Source organism: Medicago truncatula, chromosome 2 (assembly GCF_003473485.1).
Source record: "Medicago truncatula cultivar Jemalong A17 chromosome 2, MtrunA17r5.0-ANR, whole genome shotgun sequence".
Classification (NCBI taxonomy): Eukaryota; Viridiplantae; Streptophyta; class Magnoliopsida; order Fabales; family Fabaceae; genus Medicago; species Medicago truncatula.
In genome coordinates this window covers 7416776-7440353 of record NC_053043.1, presented here as the reverse complement: position 1 = coordinate 7440353, position 23578 = coordinate 7416776, and the positions used below count along the sequence as shown (strand labels likewise).

The 23578-nt window shown below is 31.0% G+C and overlaps 4 protein-coding genes and 1 pseudogene across 4 annotated transcripts; all 5 read left to right on the top strand.

Annotated features, from left to right (window-relative positions):
• The first annotated feature begins 971 nt into the window (after nucleotides 1-971).
• On the top strand, nucleotides 972-1916 carry LOC11446138 (protein suppressor of hairy wing). Its single transcript, XM_003594073.3, has one exon. It carries the CDS (start codon nucleotides 1149-1151, stop codon nucleotides 1653-1655), a length of 507 nt encoding a protein of 168 aa, XP_003594121.2. The 5' UTR covers nucleotides 972-1148; the 3' UTR covers nucleotides 1656-1916.
• An 8212-nt stretch (nucleotides 1917-10128) lies between these two features.
• LOC112419314 (CENP-B homolog protein 2-like) lies at nucleotides 10129-12496 on the top strand (annotated as a pseudogene).
• Nucleotides 12497-12609: 113 nt separating this feature from the next.
• Nucleotides 12610-13610, top strand: LOC11445899 (putative F-box/kelch-repeat protein At3g17570). Its single transcript, XM_024775814.2, has one exon. It carries the CDS (start codon nucleotides 12685-12687, stop codon nucleotides 13222-13224), a length of 540 nt encoding a protein of 179 aa, XP_024631582.1. The 5' UTR covers nucleotides 12610-12684; the 3' UTR covers nucleotides 13225-13610.
• A 4536-nt stretch (nucleotides 13611-18146) lies between these two features.
• On the top strand, nucleotides 18147-19205 carry LOC11441339 (NAD-dependent protein deacetylase HST1). The gene has a single exon (XM_003594069.4). The coding sequence runs from the start codon at nucleotides 18267-18269 to the stop codon at nucleotides 18975-18977; it is 711 nt and encodes a 236-aa protein (XP_003594117.2). The 5' UTR covers nucleotides 18147-18266; the 3' UTR covers nucleotides 18978-19205.
• A 2793-nt stretch (nucleotides 19206-21998) lies between these two features.
• Nucleotides 21999-23328, top strand: LOC11441883 (uncharacterized). The gene is made up of 2 exons (XM_003594068.4): nucleotides 21999-22259; nucleotides 22385-23328. The coding sequence occupies exons 1-2, from the start codon at nucleotides 22040-22042 to the stop codon at nucleotides 23158-23160; spliced, it is 996 nt and encodes a 331-aa protein (XP_003594116.1). The 5' UTR covers nucleotides 21999-22039; the 3' UTR covers nucleotides 23161-23328.
• Nucleotides 23329-23578: the final 250 nt, after the last annotated feature.

The window sequence follows — 23578 nt, the reverse complement described above, 5'->3', positions numbered from 1 at the left end:
AAAAAATCATGTTATCAAATTTAGTCTAGTAGCATTCAATTTATTCAATATACCTTATATACCTTTTCAGGAAGAAATTTGAGTGTGTATTGATATTTTTTTTATTGCTTTTTTTTTGTTAAAAAATAAATAAAAAAAATAATCATTTTTTTAGGGAAAATAAAAATAATCATTATTATTTACATTTTTTATTAGATAAGTAGTATTATTTATGGGAGGTACACCTCACAAATTGAGGTGTACCGAAACTCTGCTTCATAAATTTATAAATTAATGATCATTTTATGAAATAAGTTGTTATTTATCATTATTTATATTTTAGAAAACACCGTCTCATGAGAAAAAAAAACATAATTTCATTGTTTATATGGATTATATTAAATTTTTAACATTTTCTCATAAAAAATAATCAATATTCTTCATTATGAGCAATAAAAATTCAAAAAAAGTAAATTTTATTTCATTTTTGGTAAATAAGATTTAATTATTATAATTGTCAATGATAGAAAATAATTATTTTTTCTCAAAAAACAATCAATTTAATTATTAATTTAATGTTTGGTGTACCAGTACACTCAAGATCAGTGGCGGAGCCAAAAAAAATGTTAGGGTGGGCCACTAAAATTAACCATTGAAAAATTGTTTAAAGTCTCACAAATTAGACCTATAATTGAATTATTTAAATTTTTCGCGTGGGCCACTACACCAATTTGCGGGAATTTGGATCAATCGAAACCTAAAACCGACATAAAATTGTATAAAATCTCGCAAAATAGATGTATAATTGAATTATTTAAATTTTCGGGTGGGCCACTACACCACTTTGCAGGAATTTGGATCAAGCAAAACATAAAACTCACACAAAATTGCATAAAATCTCGCAAAATAGACCTATAGTCGTTGATTTTTTTATTTTTTCGGATGGGCCGTGGCCCACCTCAGCCCATAAAAGGCTCCGCCACTGTTCAAGATGTTGGGTGTACCATAAAATTTCCCATTATTTATCTACACAGAAGACAGAACATCAAAATCGGAGCTATAAACATCTGGGTGACAGATACCGACCCGGAAGGAAAAAAGTTCTGATGTGATAAACCCGTGAAACCCTAAAATCCTAGAAAAAATCAACGGAAGCTTTAACGACGGCAATGATGGCGGATGCAACGGCGGAGTCACCGACCACGATTCTCCCGGTGGAACTGATGATCGAAATCCTTGCTAGAGTTGACTCAAACAATCCTCTGCAGTTGAGGTCAGTATGCAAGTGGTGGAAATCTCTTGTCGTTGATGATCAATTCGTGCAGAAGCACCTTCACAAATCCCTCGCCGACATCACCGATCTACTTTCCACGGCCACGGAACACCGCAAATCCTTCGTTTCGCATCAGATTCCCAACCAGCTTCAAGAAGAAGAAGAAGAAGATGATGATGATGATGATGATGATGAAGAGGTTGACGAAGAAGAAGCAGCGAAACGAGCAAGGATGAATAGGTTAGCTGAGTTGGATAATCTTTTGGTTGGTGTTCGGTCTATCAAAAGGGAATTGGAAATTATCAAAGTTGATACGCTAGCTATGAAGGATAGAATGAAGTGTCTTGAAAGTTTTCTGAAGATTTATCTCAAATCAGCAACATCTTCATCTTCTCAGTTATGATTATCAATGGTTTCGTTTTGCTTTTAATCTCTTTTGAAATGTTGCAACTTCTGGTTTCTTAGATTATTTATATCGTTGCTTCTTTTTGTTTCGAATTAATCTGAAATCACGATGAAGGAATGTTGGAGTAAGAATTAGTTTCTGATTTTGATGCTATTAGTCTCTGACGGATATTGTTCTTGGTTCAAATCTTTGTAAATGAATGGGTTAGTTAGTTGAATTGAATGTTAAGAACTGAAAAAAAATGCTTCTTTGACCTCATACATTGTCTTCTTGCATAACCGATTATTTCTATATTTTAATCTTCCACGGTATTATGTCATTTTTATTAGTTTTCCATTCATTGATGTAAGGTTTTTTCCGGATAATAACTTGTACTTTAAGTATGTTTTTTAATTGACTTATTTGAGCTTATTTATAGTATAAGTTTTGTGAGACTGATTGTAGAGCTTATGAAAATAACTTATGACGATTTTTGCAAACTTTTTTAGGCTAATATTCATAAGTTCTTGTCAGAAGTTTATAGCATATACAAAAACATTTTTTTTTAAATAACTAATGTTAGTATGAACTCATTTAATGTTATTTTATCTTGACCAAAAAAATTTAATGTTATTTTATCGTTTTCTATAAACAAACTAGTTACAAACCCGTGCTTCGCACGGGTTGAATAACGTATCTTGTAAAAATTGTTTCAAAAGAAATATTTACCAAAGCTCTACCAAGTCTTGATTCATGAAAAGAGGATATACTTTGTTCATGAAACCAGGAAAACATGATCATAATAAATTGAAACTAATTGGAACCAATGCAGGGTAAAGGGCATAGAAATAAATTTGAACTTCATCGAATTTCTTTCTATTTTTTAAACAGTTTCACTTATCACCTATAGAAGTTGAAATTTGATTAGATATGATTGTTGGTAATGTTTTTTGTATAATTAACCTGAACTTTCTTACGATATTATTAGTGCAATTTATCTCTGAATAAAATTTCTAACTCAACTCCTTTGGAAGCTCTATGAACATGTAAGTCAAATATTTATTCAAAAAAAAAATTGATTAGTATCAAACGGCCAAAGGACTAAAGTTTAAAATAGTAATTTTACCACCATGACAATGATAATTTTTTTCAATCAAAGAAGGGTACCACCATTCCTATTCTTCAACTATACCATCAATTGTACCACAAACAATAAACGTATCACTCACTCTAACTTCCTTCAATTCTGCAATAGACTTTTTAGATGGAGATGCAAGAAATCTTCATCTATCGATGGTTTACCCCTTGGACCAATAAGCGGCACAGTGGGCTACTTTCGATTGAATTAACATCCAAACTGATACAATATGCAGATATTGAGGCGTAAACAAACGCAACACATACATATTTAATTAATGTGTATCAGAATCTGAACATATATTAAAAATCACGACAATCCAAATAAAATAACTAACCCTTAAATTCAGCAGCCTCTGATATATCCGGATTTATCATAATTCGGGTAGTATTCACTACATTTTGCGGGGATCCATTCTCTACAAAAATTCAACCAATGACAAAACTTATAAGAACATTCATACATTAAAATTTCAAAATGTTTAGAAGAAATAGACAAAAAACACACCACTGAAAATCTTCACTTTTGTGAACTGCATATCCAGCACATGCAAACCTTCATCAACTTTGGCCATGAGTTGTTTCAAGTGATCCACATAATCTCTAAACAGAGCAATCTCACATTTTCCACTTGTGACAAAAACCAAACATAAGTTTAAACGATGGTCCCTTCTATAAACAAAATGAAGATAAATCTTAACATGTCTCATAAAATAAAATATCAACATGTGATTAGTTAGCTGAAGCAAAATCATCTTGTTGATCTTCCCATGCTTAATATACTCCCTTACCTCCGATATTACAGTCATTAAGTCAATGCAATCTAAACAACAAAAACGATTAAGAAAAGAAAGAGAAAAAAAGGAACAATAATAAAGGGAAGCATAAGGAAAATAAGCAAATTAGGAAGATATGTAGATAACTCTATGAAAACAACAAACCAATCAAATAATCGTTGTCCACGGTTTGATGGTTAACCTCAACTATATTAGTCAAAGTTAATCCAAACATGGTAAGCAAGGGACCCTCAACAACACTCACTTTGGTCCTCATATGGAAAAACAACTTATAAGTATGGGTAGTTGTCCTGTACAAACCACTGCTTGGAGCAACTGAATTCTAATCTTATAAACGCATAATTGCTTGAATTCTAATCTTCCGATTTTGACAAAGACATGTCCTGAAAATGCCCTCGACGACAATGTAGGACCTTTTTATTCTACTCTTTAAGGGGCGGACACAAAGCATTATAAAACTTTGATGCATAAAAAGTGTCTCTTTCACTCTGATCAAGAAAAACTGGTGCAACTATATAGTAAACGTTTTAATGTTTTTCAATGATTAAAATTAGGTGTCATTGCATGAAGTTATATTATGTAGTTCGTAACACCATTGTTTATACAAATGTGTTTTCATGGATGCAATTAACATTTTTGTCTTTAAATGTATGCAACATGTTTTAGCAATTTTTTACCGGATGTTAATTTTCATTTGTTTCAACAATGTTGATGCATTTTTTCTAAGAATATAGGTTAAGATCATAGACGAATCAATTGGGTGACATAATGCACTAATAAAGTTAATATTTTTCGTCCTATGCAACCAATTATAAATAAGAGTTTAACTGTTCTTGTTCATTGGTGACTATATTCAACCAATTTTATTTTTTTAAAAAAAGAGGCAGAAATAAAAATCATAAATTATGATCAATCTTATTTGTTTCACATACTAAAAAACTTTAAAATTAAAAAAAAATGTTGTTCAACTTACATACATAATTTCTTTATCAGATTAGATTTTGGAAACAACCATTATTTTCTAGTTAGATATCCTTACTAACATCTCAGAATCTAATTATATATGAAAGTCAAATAACTTTGCAAGAGTCTATGACATGTTTTCAAAAAAGCAGACAAAGAAAAGGTCAATCACTCCTTCATGATGTGTTTGGCCAACTTAGTGGAAGACAATTGCGTTGCATTATAGGCATCAGATGCAATGTCATCTTGGTATTTCTCAGTGGACGAACACTTTGCATGAGTGCAATTCCAAATCATTTTCACCACAAGCAGAGAAGGAATGTTGTCACAATAAGGATAAAATTTCCATAGTTAAAATGAATATAATATTAATAATTACAATAACAAATCACAGAGAAATTCAATGTGTTTAATTATTATATCGTGGGAATGTTAAGGGAATCTGAGCACTTAGCAGAAGCATTATTCTTCTCAAGAATGAATGTCTGGGTTGGATTATCATAGATAACATTCTACAATAATAAAATGAAAATCAAATATAAGTGACAGAAAAAGAAACAGTCAAATCAATTATTAAAAAAAGAACACGACAGACACAAAGAACCTCATCAAGTTATTGCCCCTCTAGCTGAAGATGAGACTTAATTTTTTTTATGACAACAGGATCACGGGAAACACCTAAAACGAATGATTGATGATAGTATGGCTGATGGTTGACACGTAACACAGACTCAAGGCCGAGTAGTTTATATAGATGTTTTTGGTATATTTTAGGATCATCCTCATCGACCTTCATAAATAAATACAATTACATAAGTTATAATATCTATCAACCATGCGGAAAATAATATGAAAACTAAATTAGGGATACCTCTTGCTTAGTCTTCCTAAGAGCTTGGGCAGTAATACCAATAATCTGAAGACCTTCACTATCCCAAAACACAAATTCAGCCTTGTGACTATCATGAAAACCATGCACAACTACCTTGTATCTGATAAAATAGATAGATTCAAAGACATATCATAAATGTGCCAAACAAAAAACACTAATCCACCACATGAAATTTTAAATATGTAACCTAGTCAATGGAGCATCAACATCCTGTTTGCATGTACATCTATAGCTAGAACCATTTGACTTTGATTCCTTTGAATATTTGGTGCAACTCTTATAATACCATCCAAATTGGTCAGGATTGAATTTAGTTATTTTTCCAATAGTGATGCAGTATGTATCTTGAAACAAATTATGCAAATGAAATAAAGAATAAATTTATTTTTAATTTGTGCGTAAAAAAACTCAAAGCATGTTTGTGCATTCAAAAAACCGACCTTGACTAAGTCTTTTTTTTTAAGGAACCTTGACTAAGTCTCTAAATTCAGCAATTGGCCTAACTTGAGACAGATTGGAAAAATCATTGTACAAAGTACGTTGAGAAGAAGTCGAACCCTGACTTAAGTTATGACTGAAGCTTTGACTCTGAGCTTGAAAAGTGTTAAGGTCACGAAAACTATTCAAGAAATCATAATATTGTATTGTGAAATCATAATGCAAACTTACCAAGTCTTAAACTTCTAAACAATCGGGTGATGTAGGTTAATGAGCAGCCTCAAACTTGACCAATTGTTACATATATTTGGCTTGCCATTTTCTTTAAAATGGAAGCAAATAACTCAAGGTAAATAGATGGTAGATGACAAAGCTATTGACAAAAATAATAAATGTATATCACATTCACCTATAAGCTTGCATTGATCATGAGTCAATATTAAAACAACAGGCCATACATCCTTTCGATCAGCAAGAAAATTCGTCAAAGCTACGGAGTATTTTTCCCATTGTGTTACATCAATCATATTGCCATTGCATAAGAAAAGACATCTTTCAAGTCATTATCAAACCTATACAAAATCCTATCATTTGATACTGACAAATTTAGAAAATAATACCTTTCATCTCTCAACACAATGTTTGTACACGGTTTTTTTCCAATCCCAATTGACGTTGTCTTGACAATCTCATGAAGAAGCTCGATAATTTCTTAAAATTAATTTCATCTATAAGAACCTTATAATCGGAGAAAACACATAAATAAATTAAAGCACATAACTATACAATATAAAAAATTAATTTTGAATTTTCCATCTTGAATTTCCTTTAATGTCTTAAATACAATAGTTATGCAACATAACAATCTCGGGGACATAACCCACTAACAATCAGGAAAAAAAAAAGCAAAAAAAAAAAAAAAAAACCCTTAAAATGCAGAATCATGAAGAAAAAAAAGAGGAAGAAAACCACCTCTATTGATACAGAAACTAAAACACTGTCGAAAAATAAACTTCTCAAAATGAAATCAAAATGCAAAACAAAAGAAATAACAAAATATTTGAATAGGAGAAATAATTTATGGAGACTCAAATAAGTACATAAATAATATCAAAATAGTTGATTTTTTCTTTTTCAATTATACTCTATAACAAATTTCATTATAAGAATACCATATTTTTGGTGACTTTCAAAAAGATAAGAATTTATATTATTTGACATTATATTTGCTACATTGTTGGTGTCACCGAAACATACATGTTTAGTTTTTTTTAATAAGAAAAATATATGTATAATTTATTACAATATAAATGTGCAAAATATATATAAGTATAATTTTTTTAGGCATCTATACTTGTATTTTTAATTAAAATCAAAATTTTATAAAAATAATCATATGCATTATGCAACGCTAAAAAAAAATTATACGCATTAGCGTAACAAAAAAAACAGACAGACGGACATAAAATATTACTCTAAATGCTAATGCGTGTGGATATATTTGCGAGGTTGAAGATAGGAAATAAAAATATTTGGTATCATTAAAAGACAACGTGAATAAAAATATTTGTGAGGTTGTGATGATTAAACTATATTGAAATTAAATATATGAGTGATAAAAAGATAATAAAATTCCCTTGAAAAAAGATAATAAAATTAAATGGAACGGTTCAAAAAAATAAAAATAAATTAAATGGAAGAAAAAAAGCATATTGAAATATAATATTAAAAAAATAAAAGAAAAGGTTCCCAACATGAGTTTAAGAGAGGTGCTTGTAAAATAAATTGTCGACAAGTAGTTTTTTGAGATAGCATTCCATAACTTTTGGTCAAAGCTCATTCCATTCAATTTTATGCATTAAAAAAACTACTTTTTTTTAGTAAGTACTTAATTTGAGTGGTTTAATTTTGGCTCGCATCAAACATTTTGGCCTAAATTCTCCTTACAAATGTAGAGAAGTTGAAAAAAAGTCGGGTCAAACGGTGTCTTAATCTCCCACAACGACAGTTTAGAAACAACTGAATTTAGGATTATTTTTATTCTTATAAAATAAATATAAAATAAAAAAGAAAATAATATAAAATATATATATATATATATATATATATATATATATATATATATATATATAATGAGTGTGGTTAATGAATAATTGAATTACCAAATTGCCCCTCTTGAGGGCAAAAATGGTAATTCATAGGACATTAATTTTCTTATTAGTATATATATAGATAACTGATGTAATCTTATGATAAGCGGCTGTCCTATGAGCTTCATATAATTTTATTATCCAAACAGACCCTTAAAAGAAAAAAAAAGCTTAATCTCACTTTTATTTGATTCATAATTTTTGTTCCTTGTACAATAAACTCCTCTTTCTTTTCCTTAATTTCCCACATTTTTAGTCCTCTAAGTAATGAGTATCATGGTTTTAAGATTTGAGTCTCCCACATTTTAAGTCCTCTAAGTAATCCAGAACATGAATAACTAAAATGGAAAGAAATCGAAAAAAGAAATGAAAAATTAGGGTTTATTGCACAATGATGAAGCATTGGGTAAAATGTAAATTACATGCAAGGGTGGGGTGCAGATCTCAAACCTCAACTTATTCATTTTTAAGTTAATTTATAGCCTTCTACAAAAAAGTTAAATTTATAACCCATTAGACTAATTGATTAAAAAAATTGTAAAATTGAAAATTAACGAGCTAAAGTCACATAATTGTGCAACTACCGAGGTGTATACCTCGATGGATCTTAGCTTGTACCATTAATTTTGTCTGGGTGCCTCGATGAACCTTATATAACAATATATAAAGGAGATACCTCTTTTTTAGCTGACTTTTTTTGTTTGTTTTACATTTACCTTTTATTTAAACTATTTTTCTATTTTATAATATTATTAAATTATTAATTTAAAAGAATCTCATTTTTTTTTGTTGCATTAAAAGAATCTCATTAAAATATGAACAACAACACTAAAACATAAATTTAAATTGTTTATTAATAAATAGTTGTATCACATTAATACAGGAAAATCACTATAATATCAACAATATTGAATATTTTGTCACATACTATATGTTTCTGTGAATAAAAAAAAACAAAAGGCTCCGTCTATGGTGGGATACCTGAAAGGGTTAAGTAACATTTGAATTAAAATGCTTACTATACACTTCCAACATCCAATTGTTTTCTTTTATTCTAAATTACTATTTTCTTTCTTCACCAGCCCCATTACGGTGATCTTGTTGTTGTTTGTTGCTACGGTTCAAAATTTCATCAACAAATGATTTTTGTTTTCTTTTTTTAATATTAATTTCATCAACTTTGGTTCCAATATTAATTTTTATCTTGACTGAACTTAAATTAAATGAATTGTATCGATTTCTGTTTTTAAATTATTTTAAAGCTTCCCATTTTAAAGCTTATTAGTGTTTTAGATTCTTTGCTCGTAGCAAGTTAGTGAACAGTGGTGATGTTTCAATCAGGACAACAATTTGAAGAAGAAGAAGAAGAGAGTAGTCGGAATCTGAGTTTCTCAAAAGATGAAACCTTCACAAATTATGATAAATCATAATCATGAATATTCTTCATTTTAATTTGCAGAATAAATAAAAAATAACATTAAAAACCTTGGAAAAATTAATAGAGATTTTTTTTGGAAATGAATTGAAAGTTAAAACCGGTGGTGATTTTTCCAACAGAGTCTTTAACAAAGAAGGTAGCTAGAGAGAGAAGAAGAATGAAGAGACTGAGAAGTGAATCAGATATGTTCAGTATAAATTTGCTTTAAAATCATGTATTGAAAGGTTATTTGATTGATTTTGCTTCAATAAATTGGTATGTGTTGTTGCAGAAAAGAAAGAAGGAAGATGGAAGATATGGTTCATAAAAGAAAGTACAGAAGAAACTCTATAAATTAATAATGTTGGGATCGGAGAAATTTATTAATTTAGAGAGTTATTAATTTATCGATAAATTAATAATTATTAATTTAAAGAGTTTTTAAGTAATTACACTGTACATACCAAACAAAAAGGCAAATTAGTCAATGTCTCTTAGAATTACGTTGCACCAAATCTTGGGACTCAATGTAAATTAATAAATATTGTATTCATATCCATTGGAAATATGACTTTTGACTTTTGAAGTGTATAGTAAATGTAAACAAGTGGAATGTTCAATGTATTCTTAAGCAAGTTTGGCATATATAAATTACATGAATATGTTAAAAGTATTCAAACCATATCTCACTCACGAGATGGCTTCTCATCTAAAAGGTGTTGCAAAATCAACTATGTCAGATCAAATACGTAAGGAGTTGTGCGAGTACAAGAGAGATAATCCTGCAAGCACACAAAAAGACTTGCAGAGATGACTTGAGGGAAAATTTCAGTTGAAAGTTAGTCAAGGAACAATATCAAACACACTTAAGTGATCAAATGACTATCTCTCTGCGGAAATAGAAAAGGGAAGAGCGGAGATCAAAAGACACAAACCAGCAAAATATCCTGACATGGAGAAGGTTGTTTGAGTGGTTTCTACAGCATCAAGAACGTGTGAATATCACAGGAGAATTAATTTTGCAGAAGGCAAGAGATACAATGAAACTCTTGTACCCTCATGATGATTCAGATTTTAACTTCTCTACAGGATGGCTTGGGAATTCAAGCACCGACATGGCATAAAGTCATTTCGTCGTTTTGGCGAGAGTGGGTTTGTTGATGTACAAGACATGGAGCAGAAATTGGTATCGATTCGAGAGAAAATTGATCAGTTCCCTATGAAAGATGTTTTCAATATGGATGAAACTGGGTTGTTTTATAGGCTACAAGTTGATCATTCACTGGCAACAAAACAACTTGAAGGAAGAAAACAAGATAAAGAAAGGCTGACGGTAATTATTTGTTGCAATGAAGATGGCTCTGAAAAAATCCCTCTATGGATTATTGGGAAATATGCAAAGCCTCGTTGCTTCAAGAATGTCAACATGAATAGCTTGGATTGTCAGTATTGAGCTAACAAAAAAGCATGGATGACTAGTGTGCTTTTTGATGAATATGTTCGTTCATTTGACCAAATGATGCATGGTAGAAGAGTTCTACTTGTGGTGGATAATTGTCCAGCACATCCAAGAAATATTGAAGGGCTAAGAAACGTTGAGTTGTTCTTCTTGCCACCCAACATGACATCAAAGATTCAACCTTGCGATGCTGGGATAATAAGAGCTTTCAAGATGCATTACCGTAGAAGGTTTTACCGCAAAATATTGGAAGGTTATGAGGTGGGACAATCTGATATAGGGAAGATAAATGTCCTTGATGCTATCAATTTGGCAATCCCAGCTTGGACGATAGATGTTCGAAAAGAAACAATAGCGAATTGCTTCCGACACTGTAAAATTCGTTCAGCTAGTGACGTTGTAGGAAATTTGGATGAATCCACTTTTGATGAAGAAACTCAAGACCTCCAGACTATGATCAATCAATGTGGCTATCGTAATAAGATGGATATCGACAATCTAATGAACTACCCAGGTGAAAATGAAGCATGTTCGGAGGTTCAGAGTTTAGAAGATATTGTGCGTACTATCATTGAGAACAATGCAGAGGATGACGACAAAGATGATACGGTGTCTTTGGAGCCTGTTACGCGAAAGGAAGCACTTATGGCGTCGAACACTCTTCACAACTTTATGATACAATACAAAAATACAACACCTCAGCTATTGGATGCAATAAGAAAAGTTAGAGATGAGCTCCAAACAGACTTGAACTTTAAAGGAAAACAAACAACTATTGAATCATATTTCAACAAAGTGTAATATATTTTTTTTTTTCAGTTTCTATGAATTATTAATTTATGATTTTCTTGGGACCGAAAATTATAAAGGAATCTCCCAAAAAATTATTATCTTATTATTTTATCGAATTATTCAATTTTTTACACTGGCCCAAGTCGGGACCGGACAAATTTATTATTTTAGAGAGTTTATTAATTTACCGAGTATTAATTTAAAGAGTTTCTACTGTAATTGGGTGTGGGAAGTGTATAATAAACATTTTGATCCAAAGTTAATTAACCTTTATCTAATGGTTCATGCTCATTTTGCTAAAAAAAAAATTAAATAAAAACAGCCATATCTCCTACCATAGGAGACATATTTAAGTCTCCTACCGGAGACAGAGCCAAAAACACAACCACATTCTTTTATAAGAAATACAAGGTGCATAATGTGAGTTATTCCCATCCAACTTAATTTCTTTGTTATGGAAAAGTCAAATCGAACTCATAAGGAATTTAAAACTCTTATCATTTAGATCAACCTACTACTCCCTCCGTGTTAAAAAATAAATAAAATTTATTTTTTAGGTTCATTCATTTAATAATGTATGTGATTCATAATATAGACCATATACATCGTTAAATGAATGAACTTAAAAAGTGAATTTTGCTTATATTTTGAAACGGAGGGAGTATTATTTACATTAATTTTTTTTAGATTGACAAACTAACACATAACCATTGAAACTCACGTACACAAGAGGAGTGATCTGGAGTTTGAACACTTATCTCAACGTATAATCTAACAATTTCGACATTTTTACCGGTTGGATTAGAATTTGTGATTTTTTTTCTTTCTTGAAGAATAGGATTTATGGACTTATTTACATTATTTTACTAAATAAATATAAATATATTTTTTTTATAGAGTAAATAATAATTTTTTTTAGAATTCAGATCTGATTCTGATCTGATAAATCCCTCAAACCCTAAAATCCCAAAAAGAGGGAAAATCGAAAGCTTAACGACAGCAATGACGGCGGAAGCAACGGCAGAGTTACCAAAGACGGTGGTTCTCCCGGAGGAACTGATAATTGAGATCATTTCTAGAGTTGATTCAAGGAATACTCTTCAACTGAGGCCCGTTTGCAAACGATGGAATTCGCTTATTACTGATCCTGAATTCGTTAAGAAGCACTTTCAGAGTTTGTTCACGGACATCAGAGATCTAACTTCTAAGGCTTTGGAACAGTCCAATGCTTTCATATCGCAACATAATATAAATAACCCGGTCGTGCCTCAAGAGGAAGGAGAAGAAAATGCCGAAGAAGAAGAAGAAGATGAAGATGTTGCATTTGTTGATGAAGAAGTTGTTGCTGCTGTTGATGAAGAAAAAGACGAATTGAAACGGGTGTTGATGGATTTAGTTTCTGACATGGATAATCTTTTGGTGAATCTTCGGTTTATCAAAGACAATACGGAAACTATCCATGTTGATATGCAAACCCAATCCCAAGCCTTGGAGGATATAATGAAGTGTTTTCGAAGCTTTGTACGAATTTATCTCAAGTGAGAAACATCTTCATCAATCATCCTCCTCTTAATTCTGATTCTGTCTTTTTTCTCTTTTGAAATGTTGCAACTACTGGTTATCTGATTATCTTATATGGCTGCTTGTTTCTGTTTTGATTTAATCTGAAACTACAATGAAGGAATGTTAGTGATTTTGATGCTATTGGGTTTGTGTTCAGAGATTGTTCTTGGTCAAATTGTTGCAAATGAATGATTAATTAGTTGAATTGAATGTAACAACTGAACAAAGAATGCTTCTTTGACCTGATAATACATTGGCTTCTTCTTGTTGGAACAACCGAACCGATTCTTTTTATATATTTTAGTGGGAATTGTAAAATTATTTACCGTTGTGGTAAAATTTCAATTTTCCATGTTAGTATGTCATTTTTACTAGTTTTGTGTTTACTCTGTTTGAAATGTTGCAACTGATTTATTTGATTATCTAATATGGTTGCTTCTTTTTGCTTCAATTCAACATGAAGCAACAGTTATGAGTACAAATTAATTAGTTACAAATTAGGGATCAAAATTGCGCAATTTACAAATTGAGGAACTAATATTGCATAATTACAATACTTGAGAGATTAAAGGTCCAAGAATATTTAGAAATGGAAAGGTCCAAGAAGAATGAAAGGCTACTTATGGAGAGTTTGTCACATAATAAGGATGGGTGTTTAGAGTTTAGGCCAAACCTGAGCCGGGTTATCAAATTGAATATGAATGTAGCTTCTAAGGATCTGTTTAGTTCAAGCGACGGGAAAGTGAGGGATTTTAATGGAGGGGAGGTGAAATGCTGCTGAATGGTGAAGAGTCATTCATGGTTTTGAGTTGGCCTGGGAAGCTGGCTTCACAAAGATTATCCTTGAGATGATGTTAGTACTGTTAATGATGCGAATGAAAATACTATGATTATCTTATATGGTTGCTGCTGATTTTGTTTGGATTTTCTCTTTTGAAATGTGATTTTGATGCTATTGTTTGTGTTCAGAAATCAGAGATTGTTTCTTACTCAAATGGTTGTAAATGAATGGATTAGTTAGTTGAATTGAATCTGAACAACTGAACAAAGAATGCTTCTTTGACCTGATAATACACTGGCTTCTTCTTGTTGGAACAACAGAACCGATTCTTGCTTTATTTTAATGGGAATTGTAAAATTATTTGCAGTTGTGGTAAAATTTCAATCTTACATGTTTCTATGTCATTTTTATTAGTTTTTCATTTATGTAGCGTTTTTTATATAATAACTTGTACTTATTCCTTATGTGTGTTCACTTCTTAAACTTATAGGCTTAATCTCACTTTTGTTTTGATTCATAATGTTAGTTCCTTGTGCAATAAAACCCCTTTCCTTTCCTTTAGTTTCCCCCATTTTTAGTCCCCTAAGTAATGAGTATCATGGTTTTAAGATTTGAGTCTCTCAAACATTGTAAATGTGTACAATTGAAAGATGAAGGTAAAAGTTGCATACTCAAGAAAATTGAATGACCAAAATTAGAGAAATATCAAAAATAAATTAATGAATCAAGGTATATTGGACAATGGAGAAATATTAGGAAACAAAATTGTCCAATTTAAAAGTGAGAAGCTAAAATTGCATAATTGTATTACTTGGGAGATCTGAAGTTGAATTAAGCTTAGTTTTTTACGGCATTGAAGGCCTCTTTGTATTATTTTTTTTAAGGAAAAACTATTAGGGCAAACCATTATTTTGGTCCCTGAGACTGAGAGTGTAAGACATTGTCGTATTGGCTCCTGACTCAAACAAAAACCTAGTTAAATCCCTCATTCTTCATTGTTAGTCATTTTGATCCTTGATGCTAACAAAAGCATTAAATCAGTCAAAAATGCTGACATGGTGCTAATGAGACGACCAAATTGAATTGTGACTTGGATAGGGACCGAAATGAAGGGTGGGAAACATTCAACCTTCTTCTTCATCATCACTTCCCAATATCTCTCTCCGATATTCAAACCTCAATAACCAAGTTTCTCCATCCAAGTGATGCTTCTTAATTGATGTTCATTGCTATCAGGATCAACCACATTTCACATTTGTTTACATTATTGCATTCTCTGTACTCCTTGGTGAAGCCAACATATATAACATATCGTAAATCCTCTCCAAGAAAAATACCGTGAAAGGGTTGAGAAAAGGAGATCTCGTAATTGAACGGTCCACCAAACTTCATTTCATTTCATGCATTATAAATCATTGCCATAAAGAGAGCTTTTCAATTTCAATTGGGGATTTTAATTTGCAGGACAAACAACTAAAATGAAGCACTCCACAATCTACATGCCCAACTTGCTTGCAAAATAATATTCAAATGAAAGATAAGGAATTTGGCATTGAGACATAAGATGAGACTGCATCATCCAACAATAAAATTGTGACTATATTTATACGGGATCTGACCTCTTAAAGAAAATAGGCTAAAAATGTTGCCAATTTATTTCAATATTGTTGATTTTTTATATTATATAATTGATGTCAAAGTTGATTCCAGAAGTTTTATAATTACATGCTATTCAAGCCATGTAGTAATTAGCATGTGTTTGCTTTTCAGTAACTCATTAGTCATTATCATGGCAAGGACCTAGGCCAATCCTAAAGGTAATATATTGATATACTAAACTTTAAATTATGATTGTGCAAACAAACTTAAAAACTTCAAAGAATAGGGAAATGATTAAACAATAAGATGAGAGTTTTTTTAAAAAAAAAACGAGACATGAACTATTGTTGCTAATGGTACCGACTCACTGTATCTTTTCTATGATATAAAGTGTGGGATTGTGAGATCCAGTAGAAATCAAACTCTATTCTCATCACGAATTAGTAGCACATCATTGATTGCCTTCCTTCATAGACTTTGTAGACAATAACTGCAATTAGTAGCATTGGTAAATTGTCATGCGAAGGTAGCAACTAGCAAATGTTTATTCAATATTAAGATTTTATCAATATTGTTGAAATCTTGACTCAATCACCATGGGAGAGCATAACATTAGAAATGAAACAATGTAACTATCTGTCAGATGGAAGAGCAAAATATTATAATTGAAACAATGTAACAAATGTTTAACTAGACAGTAAAAAAAAATTACGGATGCATATTTTAGTGACCAAAACGTAACAAATATCATTCATGGATGCAAAATGAAAACTATAAATTAATTAAGGCACCAAACGACCAATTAAGCCAAATAATTAATATGTATTTTGTTAAAAACGTTAATTCGGCAAATGTTTTTTGTTGTTGTTGTGGTGGTCAGGATTTGAACCCTAGACTTTGCATATATTATGCATTGTCCATACCAACTGAGCTAAGCTTACGAGTACATTCGGCAAGTGTTTAATGGAATTTAGGAGTTTTCATGTTCAATATCTCACATGTTTTATGTACAATTTTGCAAAGAGTGGATACAAAAGAAAATGGAGGGTGATAATACTTCATTGTTGGCTGTTACATGGGAAAACCTCAATAGTTCAGTATTTGCATACACATGACCCTAAGACCAGTAAACCTAGAACATTCATCTTTATTTCAACTTTTTCCTTCAAAAAAGCAAATCTTTATTTTAACTTTCAACCATTTGATTTATTTTCTAACGGTCTAGATTTGTTTGACGGTATAAATTTAGAATTCGTTCACTTATTTTAAGGATTTTTTTTACTTCAAAATTTGGATGTCAAATAGATGCCCTTTAATTTGTGTGCTCTACTTCAAAATTTGGATGTCAAATATAATGCCCCTTTAATTTTCATGTGCTCTTTCAAAATGTGTGTAAGTTGTAGAAAATAAAAAATAAAAAAGATAGAAATAAATATATATCATATTATATATACGTCTCTATATTTTGATATTGAAATCAAATAATGAAGTCACAAATCCATTTAGGTTGGTCCGATCACTGATGATCTTGACTTGAAATCTTGGATAATACTCTTCTCAAGGTCTCAAATTCAATTCTCTACAATATCACTTTAACAACAAGGTAACCAAGAAAAAATCACTACGGTGCCATTTAACAACAGGTAACCAAGAAAAAAAATAACGAAATTGCATCTTTTTATAAAAACTACAAGGAATTCTTTATTTTGAAATGGAGGCAGTAACATTCAATTTATGCCATGTAATTTACGAAATTTGAGAGTCTATTGGTTCTTTTTAAGTAAAGAGTGTTTATTGGTTTAAAACATAAATCATATTATTATTTACTATTTTTTTTAACCATGTTATATCTACGAAATATACCGACGTTTGGTAGCTCAACATGTTTAAACTAAGTGTTAAATAGTTTTTCAGAAATAGATAAGTGTTAAATAGGTGAATGTCATACGTTCAAACTCAAACAATAGGCGAATGTCATATATTCAAACTCAAAGAAAAGAGTAAATTTTAACTTAACATTTACCATTAAAAAAGGTACGAAATATAATTGTTATTTAGAAGTCACTAATCGTTGTCGATTGTCGAGAGAATTTATAAGACACGTACAATGAATTTTTCACTTATAACCAATTTTTTTAGTGATCAAATATTGACAAGTCTAAATTCTTTACCACTTTTTTTTTTGGGTAGTGTTTTTTTTTAATTCTTTACCACTCTGATTAATCATGTTTGTATTCTACTATATATATATATTTTTTTATTTTTAGATGAAGTGGTGATCCACTAAAATTAAACTCACACATAGTTGTGAGGTCTCGGATTCGAACTCGGATCACGACGTCCGGCCTTGCAATATCAGCATTTGCCAGTTGAGATTGGACTTCTAGACTATACTATATTTTTTTTACTAAACAAATATTATTTAGATTTTTTTTGTTGAAAAGAAATATTATTTATATGTGTTTTTTAGGGAAAAGGAGAGTTATTTTGAGAGGGTTATTTACATTTCAAATAAAACGATTAGAATTCGGAAGTTCCGTCAACCAAAAAAATCCGACGTATAAAAAAATCAGAGCCCAAATCGAAAATGCTCCAAATTCCGACCCGAACGGAAATGAATCCCTAAAATCTCAAAAATTGAATGTTGGCGCTGATGGCGGAAGTCACGGCGGAGTCACCGAACACAATTCTCCCGGAGGAGTTGATGATCGAAATCCTTTCTAGAGTTGAGTCAAGCAATCCTCAGGAATTAAGGTGTGTTTGCAAGTTGTGGAAATCACTAGTTTTTGATACTCAATTCCTGGAGAATCACCTTATAAGATCGTTCACTGAAATCACCGTTCTACTTGTTACGGCCTTTGATAAATTAAAGTCTTTCAAGACGCTTCAAGAAGAAGAAGATGACGAAGAAGCAGTAGATGAAGAAGAAGATGACGAAGACGCAGAAGAAGAAGAAGAAGAAGAGAATGGTGATGAAGAAGAAGAAGACGGTGATGACGATGACGATGATGTTGATGTTGATGTTGATGTTGATGATGATGATGATGATGATGATGATGATGACGATGATGATGATGATGATGATGATGGTGACGACGACGACGACGATGATGATGATGATGATGTAGAAGGAGAAGATGTTGAAGAGGAAGAACCGGTGATGATTGTAATTGATAAGTTACGTCAGGAGAGGGAGGTATCTCCGTTGGATAATCTTTTGAAGATTTTGAAGTATTTGAAAGGGAAATTTGAAACTATCAGAGATGACATTCAAGCTGTGGAGGATAGAGTCAAGTGCCTCCAAAATTTTCTGCTGGCTTATCTCAAGTCATCAAAATCTTCATCTTCTTAGTTATTATGATCATCAATGGTTTCATTTTGCTTTTAATCTCTTTTGAAAAGTTGCAACTTCTCGTTTATTAGATTATCATTTTGCTTCTTTTTGGTTCAGTTTAAAATGAATGGATTAGTAAAAAATGAATTAGTGATTTTGATGCCATTGTTTGTGTTTAGTTGAATGTGAATAATTGAACAACTATGCTTATTCTTGTTGGAATCGATATTTGCAGTTGAGGTAGAATTTCAAAATGTCATTTTTATTAGTTTTTCTTTTTCAGATAATAATTACTTTAAACATCTAACAATTTTTACAGAGCCACATAGACATTGGAAAGTGGATACTGTATTAAATCATCTATCAAAGATTCACCTTTTCATTCACTCACATGCCTTGTCGTTCCCTTTTCTTTCTTTCATTGTTGTTTATTTCAAATTCATCTAGTCTCTACATTCTAATCTGAAAATCTATATTAGTTTGTCATTGTATGAGAGGTTTAACCATCTGATATATTCATAGTATTAGTTGGGTTCAGGTTTTCAAACTAGGTTTAATCTGACTTTTATTTTGATTCATACTAATGTTTTTCCTTGTATAATAAACCCCTCTTTATATTTCTTTTTAATTCGTCCCCATGTTTAGTCCCTAAGTAATGACTTGAGTAAATTAGTATCATGGTTTTAAGATTTGAGTTTTTAGTATAAGACTTAAACACTTTTTTGGTTCCTTATATTTATTTTGAGGTTCACATTGGTCTTTTTTTTTTTTTTGGTACAAATTCACATTGGTCCTTTATTAAAAAAAGATGTAGATAGATCTTTTAATTTGTTTCATTGGTATCACATTGGTCATTTTCATGCGAATTCATGGCTTTTAAGTACGAGATCCATGCCAATTTGTGTTGGATCCACCCTCTATATCATTGTTCAACTATTTTAGAAAGGAAAATGATGAAGAACCTCTAAATTTGACATGTTCACTCAGATGGAGAAGAGGATTTGTTGAAATCTCTAATTTAGGTTGAAGAATTTGGGGATATATGGGTTCCGATGAACCTTAATTTTGATTTATAGGAAAATCAATGTAATGGGAAGAATGAGATGTTAACTTATATGCCACGTACACAGTTAATGTCGTTATGAGAAGGACTAATGTGGTACCGATTAAAAAAATAAAAAGGACGTATTTACACTTTTTTTTTTTTTTTTTTAATAAGGGACCAATATGAACTCTAAAATAAAGATAAGGGACCAAAAAGATGTTTAAGTCTTGATATAAATATTGAGTGAAAAGGTTCAACGGTAAGATTTATACCACATAGACATGAGTGAAAATATTGAGAGAATCTTTTTTCATTATCTATGTAGTAACTTCACATGTGATCAAACTAGTTGATTTTTAATCGAATGTAATTTGTTACTATTAAAAAGATCTTCGCAATGGTTTTATCATATGAAACTAGACTCATGTAATGTGAGTAAATCAAAGTTCAATTTCTGACGGGATGAGGCAGTACGACTGATATTTTAGTGCCTGAACACTTTTTTTTTTTTTTTTTTAATAAGGGATCAATATGAACTCTAAAATAAAGATAAGGGACCAAAAAGATGTTTAAGTCTTGATATAAATATTGAGTGAAAAGGTTCAACGGTAAGATTTATACCACATAGACATGAGAGAAAATATTGAGAGAATCTTTTTTCATTATCTATGTAGTAACTTCACATGTGATCAAATTAGTTGATTCTTAATCGAATGTAATTTGTTACTATTAAAAAGATCTTCGCAATGGTTTTATCATATGAAACTAGACTCATGTAATGTGAGTAAATCAAAGTTCAATTTCTGACGGGATGAGGTAGTACGACTGATATTTTAGTGCCTGACACACCTCAAATATTACCTTACAATAAGAAAATAATGTCCTCTAGAATCTCCTCACTTATTTTAAGGATATTTTCCATCAAAATTTGGAAGTCGAATATTTTTTTTTGGTTGAATATAATGTCTTTTAATATATATTTGTGTGCTCATTTAAAATATTTTTAAGTTGTAGGAAATATATATACATATAAAAAAAAAAACAACAAGAGAGGTATAGATAAACATGAATTTAGATCACATGTTTCCCTCTCCCGTTTTGTATTCTATGTTGTCTATTTTATGTCTCTATCTCTGAAATTAAATTAAATATAATTGAAATGAAATGAAATTAAATTAGATCATATATATAATTGAAAAAAATGATATTAAATTAAATATACTAATAATTGTAAATATCTCTTTCTGACAGGATTCGTTGATTTACCATGTTATGGCACACTAACTCATTCAACTAGATCAAATCCCATTGTTGTATTATGTAATTTTAACCAGGCCTTTGTCCTATATTTCTTTTCCCCCATTTTCAGTGTTTATTCCTTCTGTTTACAATTTGTTTGGCCTTTTTATGCATAAATCTTATTAAAAATTAAAGAATTGCAAAACAAAAAAAGTGGTTGAATACATTTTTTTTGCTATAAAAAAGTGGTTTAATACTTTTTTTTTACAAGAAAGTAGTTTATTACTTGGAAATTCATTCACATTATTGGATAATAATAGTGGCACAGCCTATCTTTCAAAAAATAAAATAGTGGCACAGCCTCAGCAAATAAACGGCAAACTTGAAGCTACAATATATTTTTAAACTAAAAAATAATTCACCCTTTATTCTGGCTGCAATAATTCATATATCCCTTTACCTAGTTTTTTTTTTTTTTTAAAGATATATACCGTGCATGTATGCATGTATATGAGTAGTGTATATCCAAAATAAAGTGCCTCAACTAATTTTTTGTTATATGAAAAATCAACTAAATTTATATCTTAAGGAATAACCATGTGAAAATATGCTGAGTTTGGAAACAATAGAAGACGTAGTCCGAAAGTTTTGGAATTCTAGCCGTCTGTATAGCTTCTTCATGTCACAATAGATTCTCTTCTATGCCAATAAAAGGCAATGCTCTTGCATTGTTATTCTCACTCATTCAACAGTTTCCAATATCTGTTTGAATAAAAAAAACTAGAAAATATTTTCAATGGCTAAATTAATGGTTCAAACTTTGGTGTCAATAATTCTCCTTGTGCTAGTGGCAGTGGAAGCAGCTACTCCTCCTGGAATTGCTAAAGATCGTGAGCATGGTTATGCAAGCTGCAAGATAAAGAAGTACAAACATTGCTATAATATGGTTCATGCATGTCCTAAGTCTTGTCCTTATGATTGCACTGTGGAGTGTGCTTCTTGCAAACCAATTTGCTGTAAGTCTATATATTTTGTTACGTCTCAAAATTTGCATTTAAAGTCTTACATTAAACTTGGAATCAATTACATCAATTTTTGCAAGAATACAATTGTTTATATGATGAACGCACATGAATTGCAGCGTGTGACAAACCAGGAGCGGTTTGCCAAGACCCTCGTTTCATTGGTGGTGATGGAATCACTTTTTACTTCCATGGCAAGAAAGACAACAACTTCTGCCTTGTTTCCGATAACAACCTCCACATAAACGCTCACTTCATTGGTAGAAGAAACAAGAACATGAAAAGAGACTTCACATGGGTACAATCCATTGTTATTCTCTTTGACAATCACCAACTTTTCCTTGGTGCCAAAAAAACATCAACATGGGATGATTCTGTAGACCGCCTTGCCCTCTCTTTTGACGGTGAACCCATCACCCTCCACGAATCAGAAGGAACGAAATGGGAATCGTCTAGTGTGTCCATTGTTAGGGAAACTTCTACAAACAACATCATTGTTGAAGTTGAAGGAAATTTTAGAATAACTGCCAAGGTTGTTCCTATAACCGAAGAAGACTCGAGGATTCACAATTATGGTATCACCAAAGATGATTGTTTTGCTCACCTTGATTTAGGCTTCAAATTCTTGTCTTTGAGCAATGAAGTGAGTGGCGTGTTGGGCCAAACATATAAACCTAACTATGTGAGTCGTGTGAACATTGGAGCAAGAATGCCAATAATGGGCGGTGCAAAAGAGTATGAAACGTCAAGCTTGTTCTCTCCAGATTGTTCTGTAGCACGTTTCATTGGAAACACTGGATTAAACAAAGATATTGGAACTATGGAGAATTTGGCCCTCCCTAGCTTGAAATGCACAAGTGGAATTGATGGAGAAGGAGTTGTCTGCAAAAGATAATTTCATTGTCCAAAAGAGGATGCTGATGATACTTCCCATAGAAAAAATTATAATTTTATTAATAAGAATAAAGTATCAAATCATCAAATAACTTGAATGATTTTGGTTTAACCTTAAAAAAATGTGTATTCATGTCTCTTTTTATTTTTTCTGTTATGCATTCATGTCTTTTACCTGTAATGAAATATATTTCTATATTATGTTTTAAATGTTTATCTTAATTATCTTGTCGATTGAAAACCACTATAAGTTTAAAAATGCATTTTTTTTTGCACAGATTTTTCATGACCAGTTTTCTTTTGACGAAAGGAAATAGATTAAATAAAAATAAAGTGTTACAAAGATTTGGGGGCATGTCGTACCTATATATATAATTAAAGATTTGGCTTTCATAGTGAAAATAGGTCTATAGTAAACT

Excerpts from the sequence above, each read along its gene's own strand:
- LOC11441339 (XM_003594069.4), top strand. The coding sequence starts at position 18,267 with ATGTTGGCGCTGATGGCGGAAGTCACGGCGGAGTCACCGAACACAATT.
- LOC11446138 (XM_003594073.3), top strand. The coding sequence starts at position 1,149 with ATGATGGCGGATGCAACGGCGGAGTCACCGACCACGATTCTCCCGGTG.
- LOC11445899 (XM_024775814.2), top strand. The coding sequence starts at position 12,685 with ATGACGGCGGAAGCAACGGCAGAGTTACCAAAGACGGTGGTTCTCCCG.
- LOC11441883 (XM_003594068.4), top strand. The coding sequence starts at position 22,040 with ATGGCTAAATTAATGGTTCAAACTTTGGTGTCAATAATTCTCCTTGTG. Across the intron at positions 22,260-22,384 it reads TTCTTGCAAACCAATTTGCT|CGTGTGACAAACCAGGAGCG; the intron begins GTAAGTCTATAT and ends CATGAATTGCAG.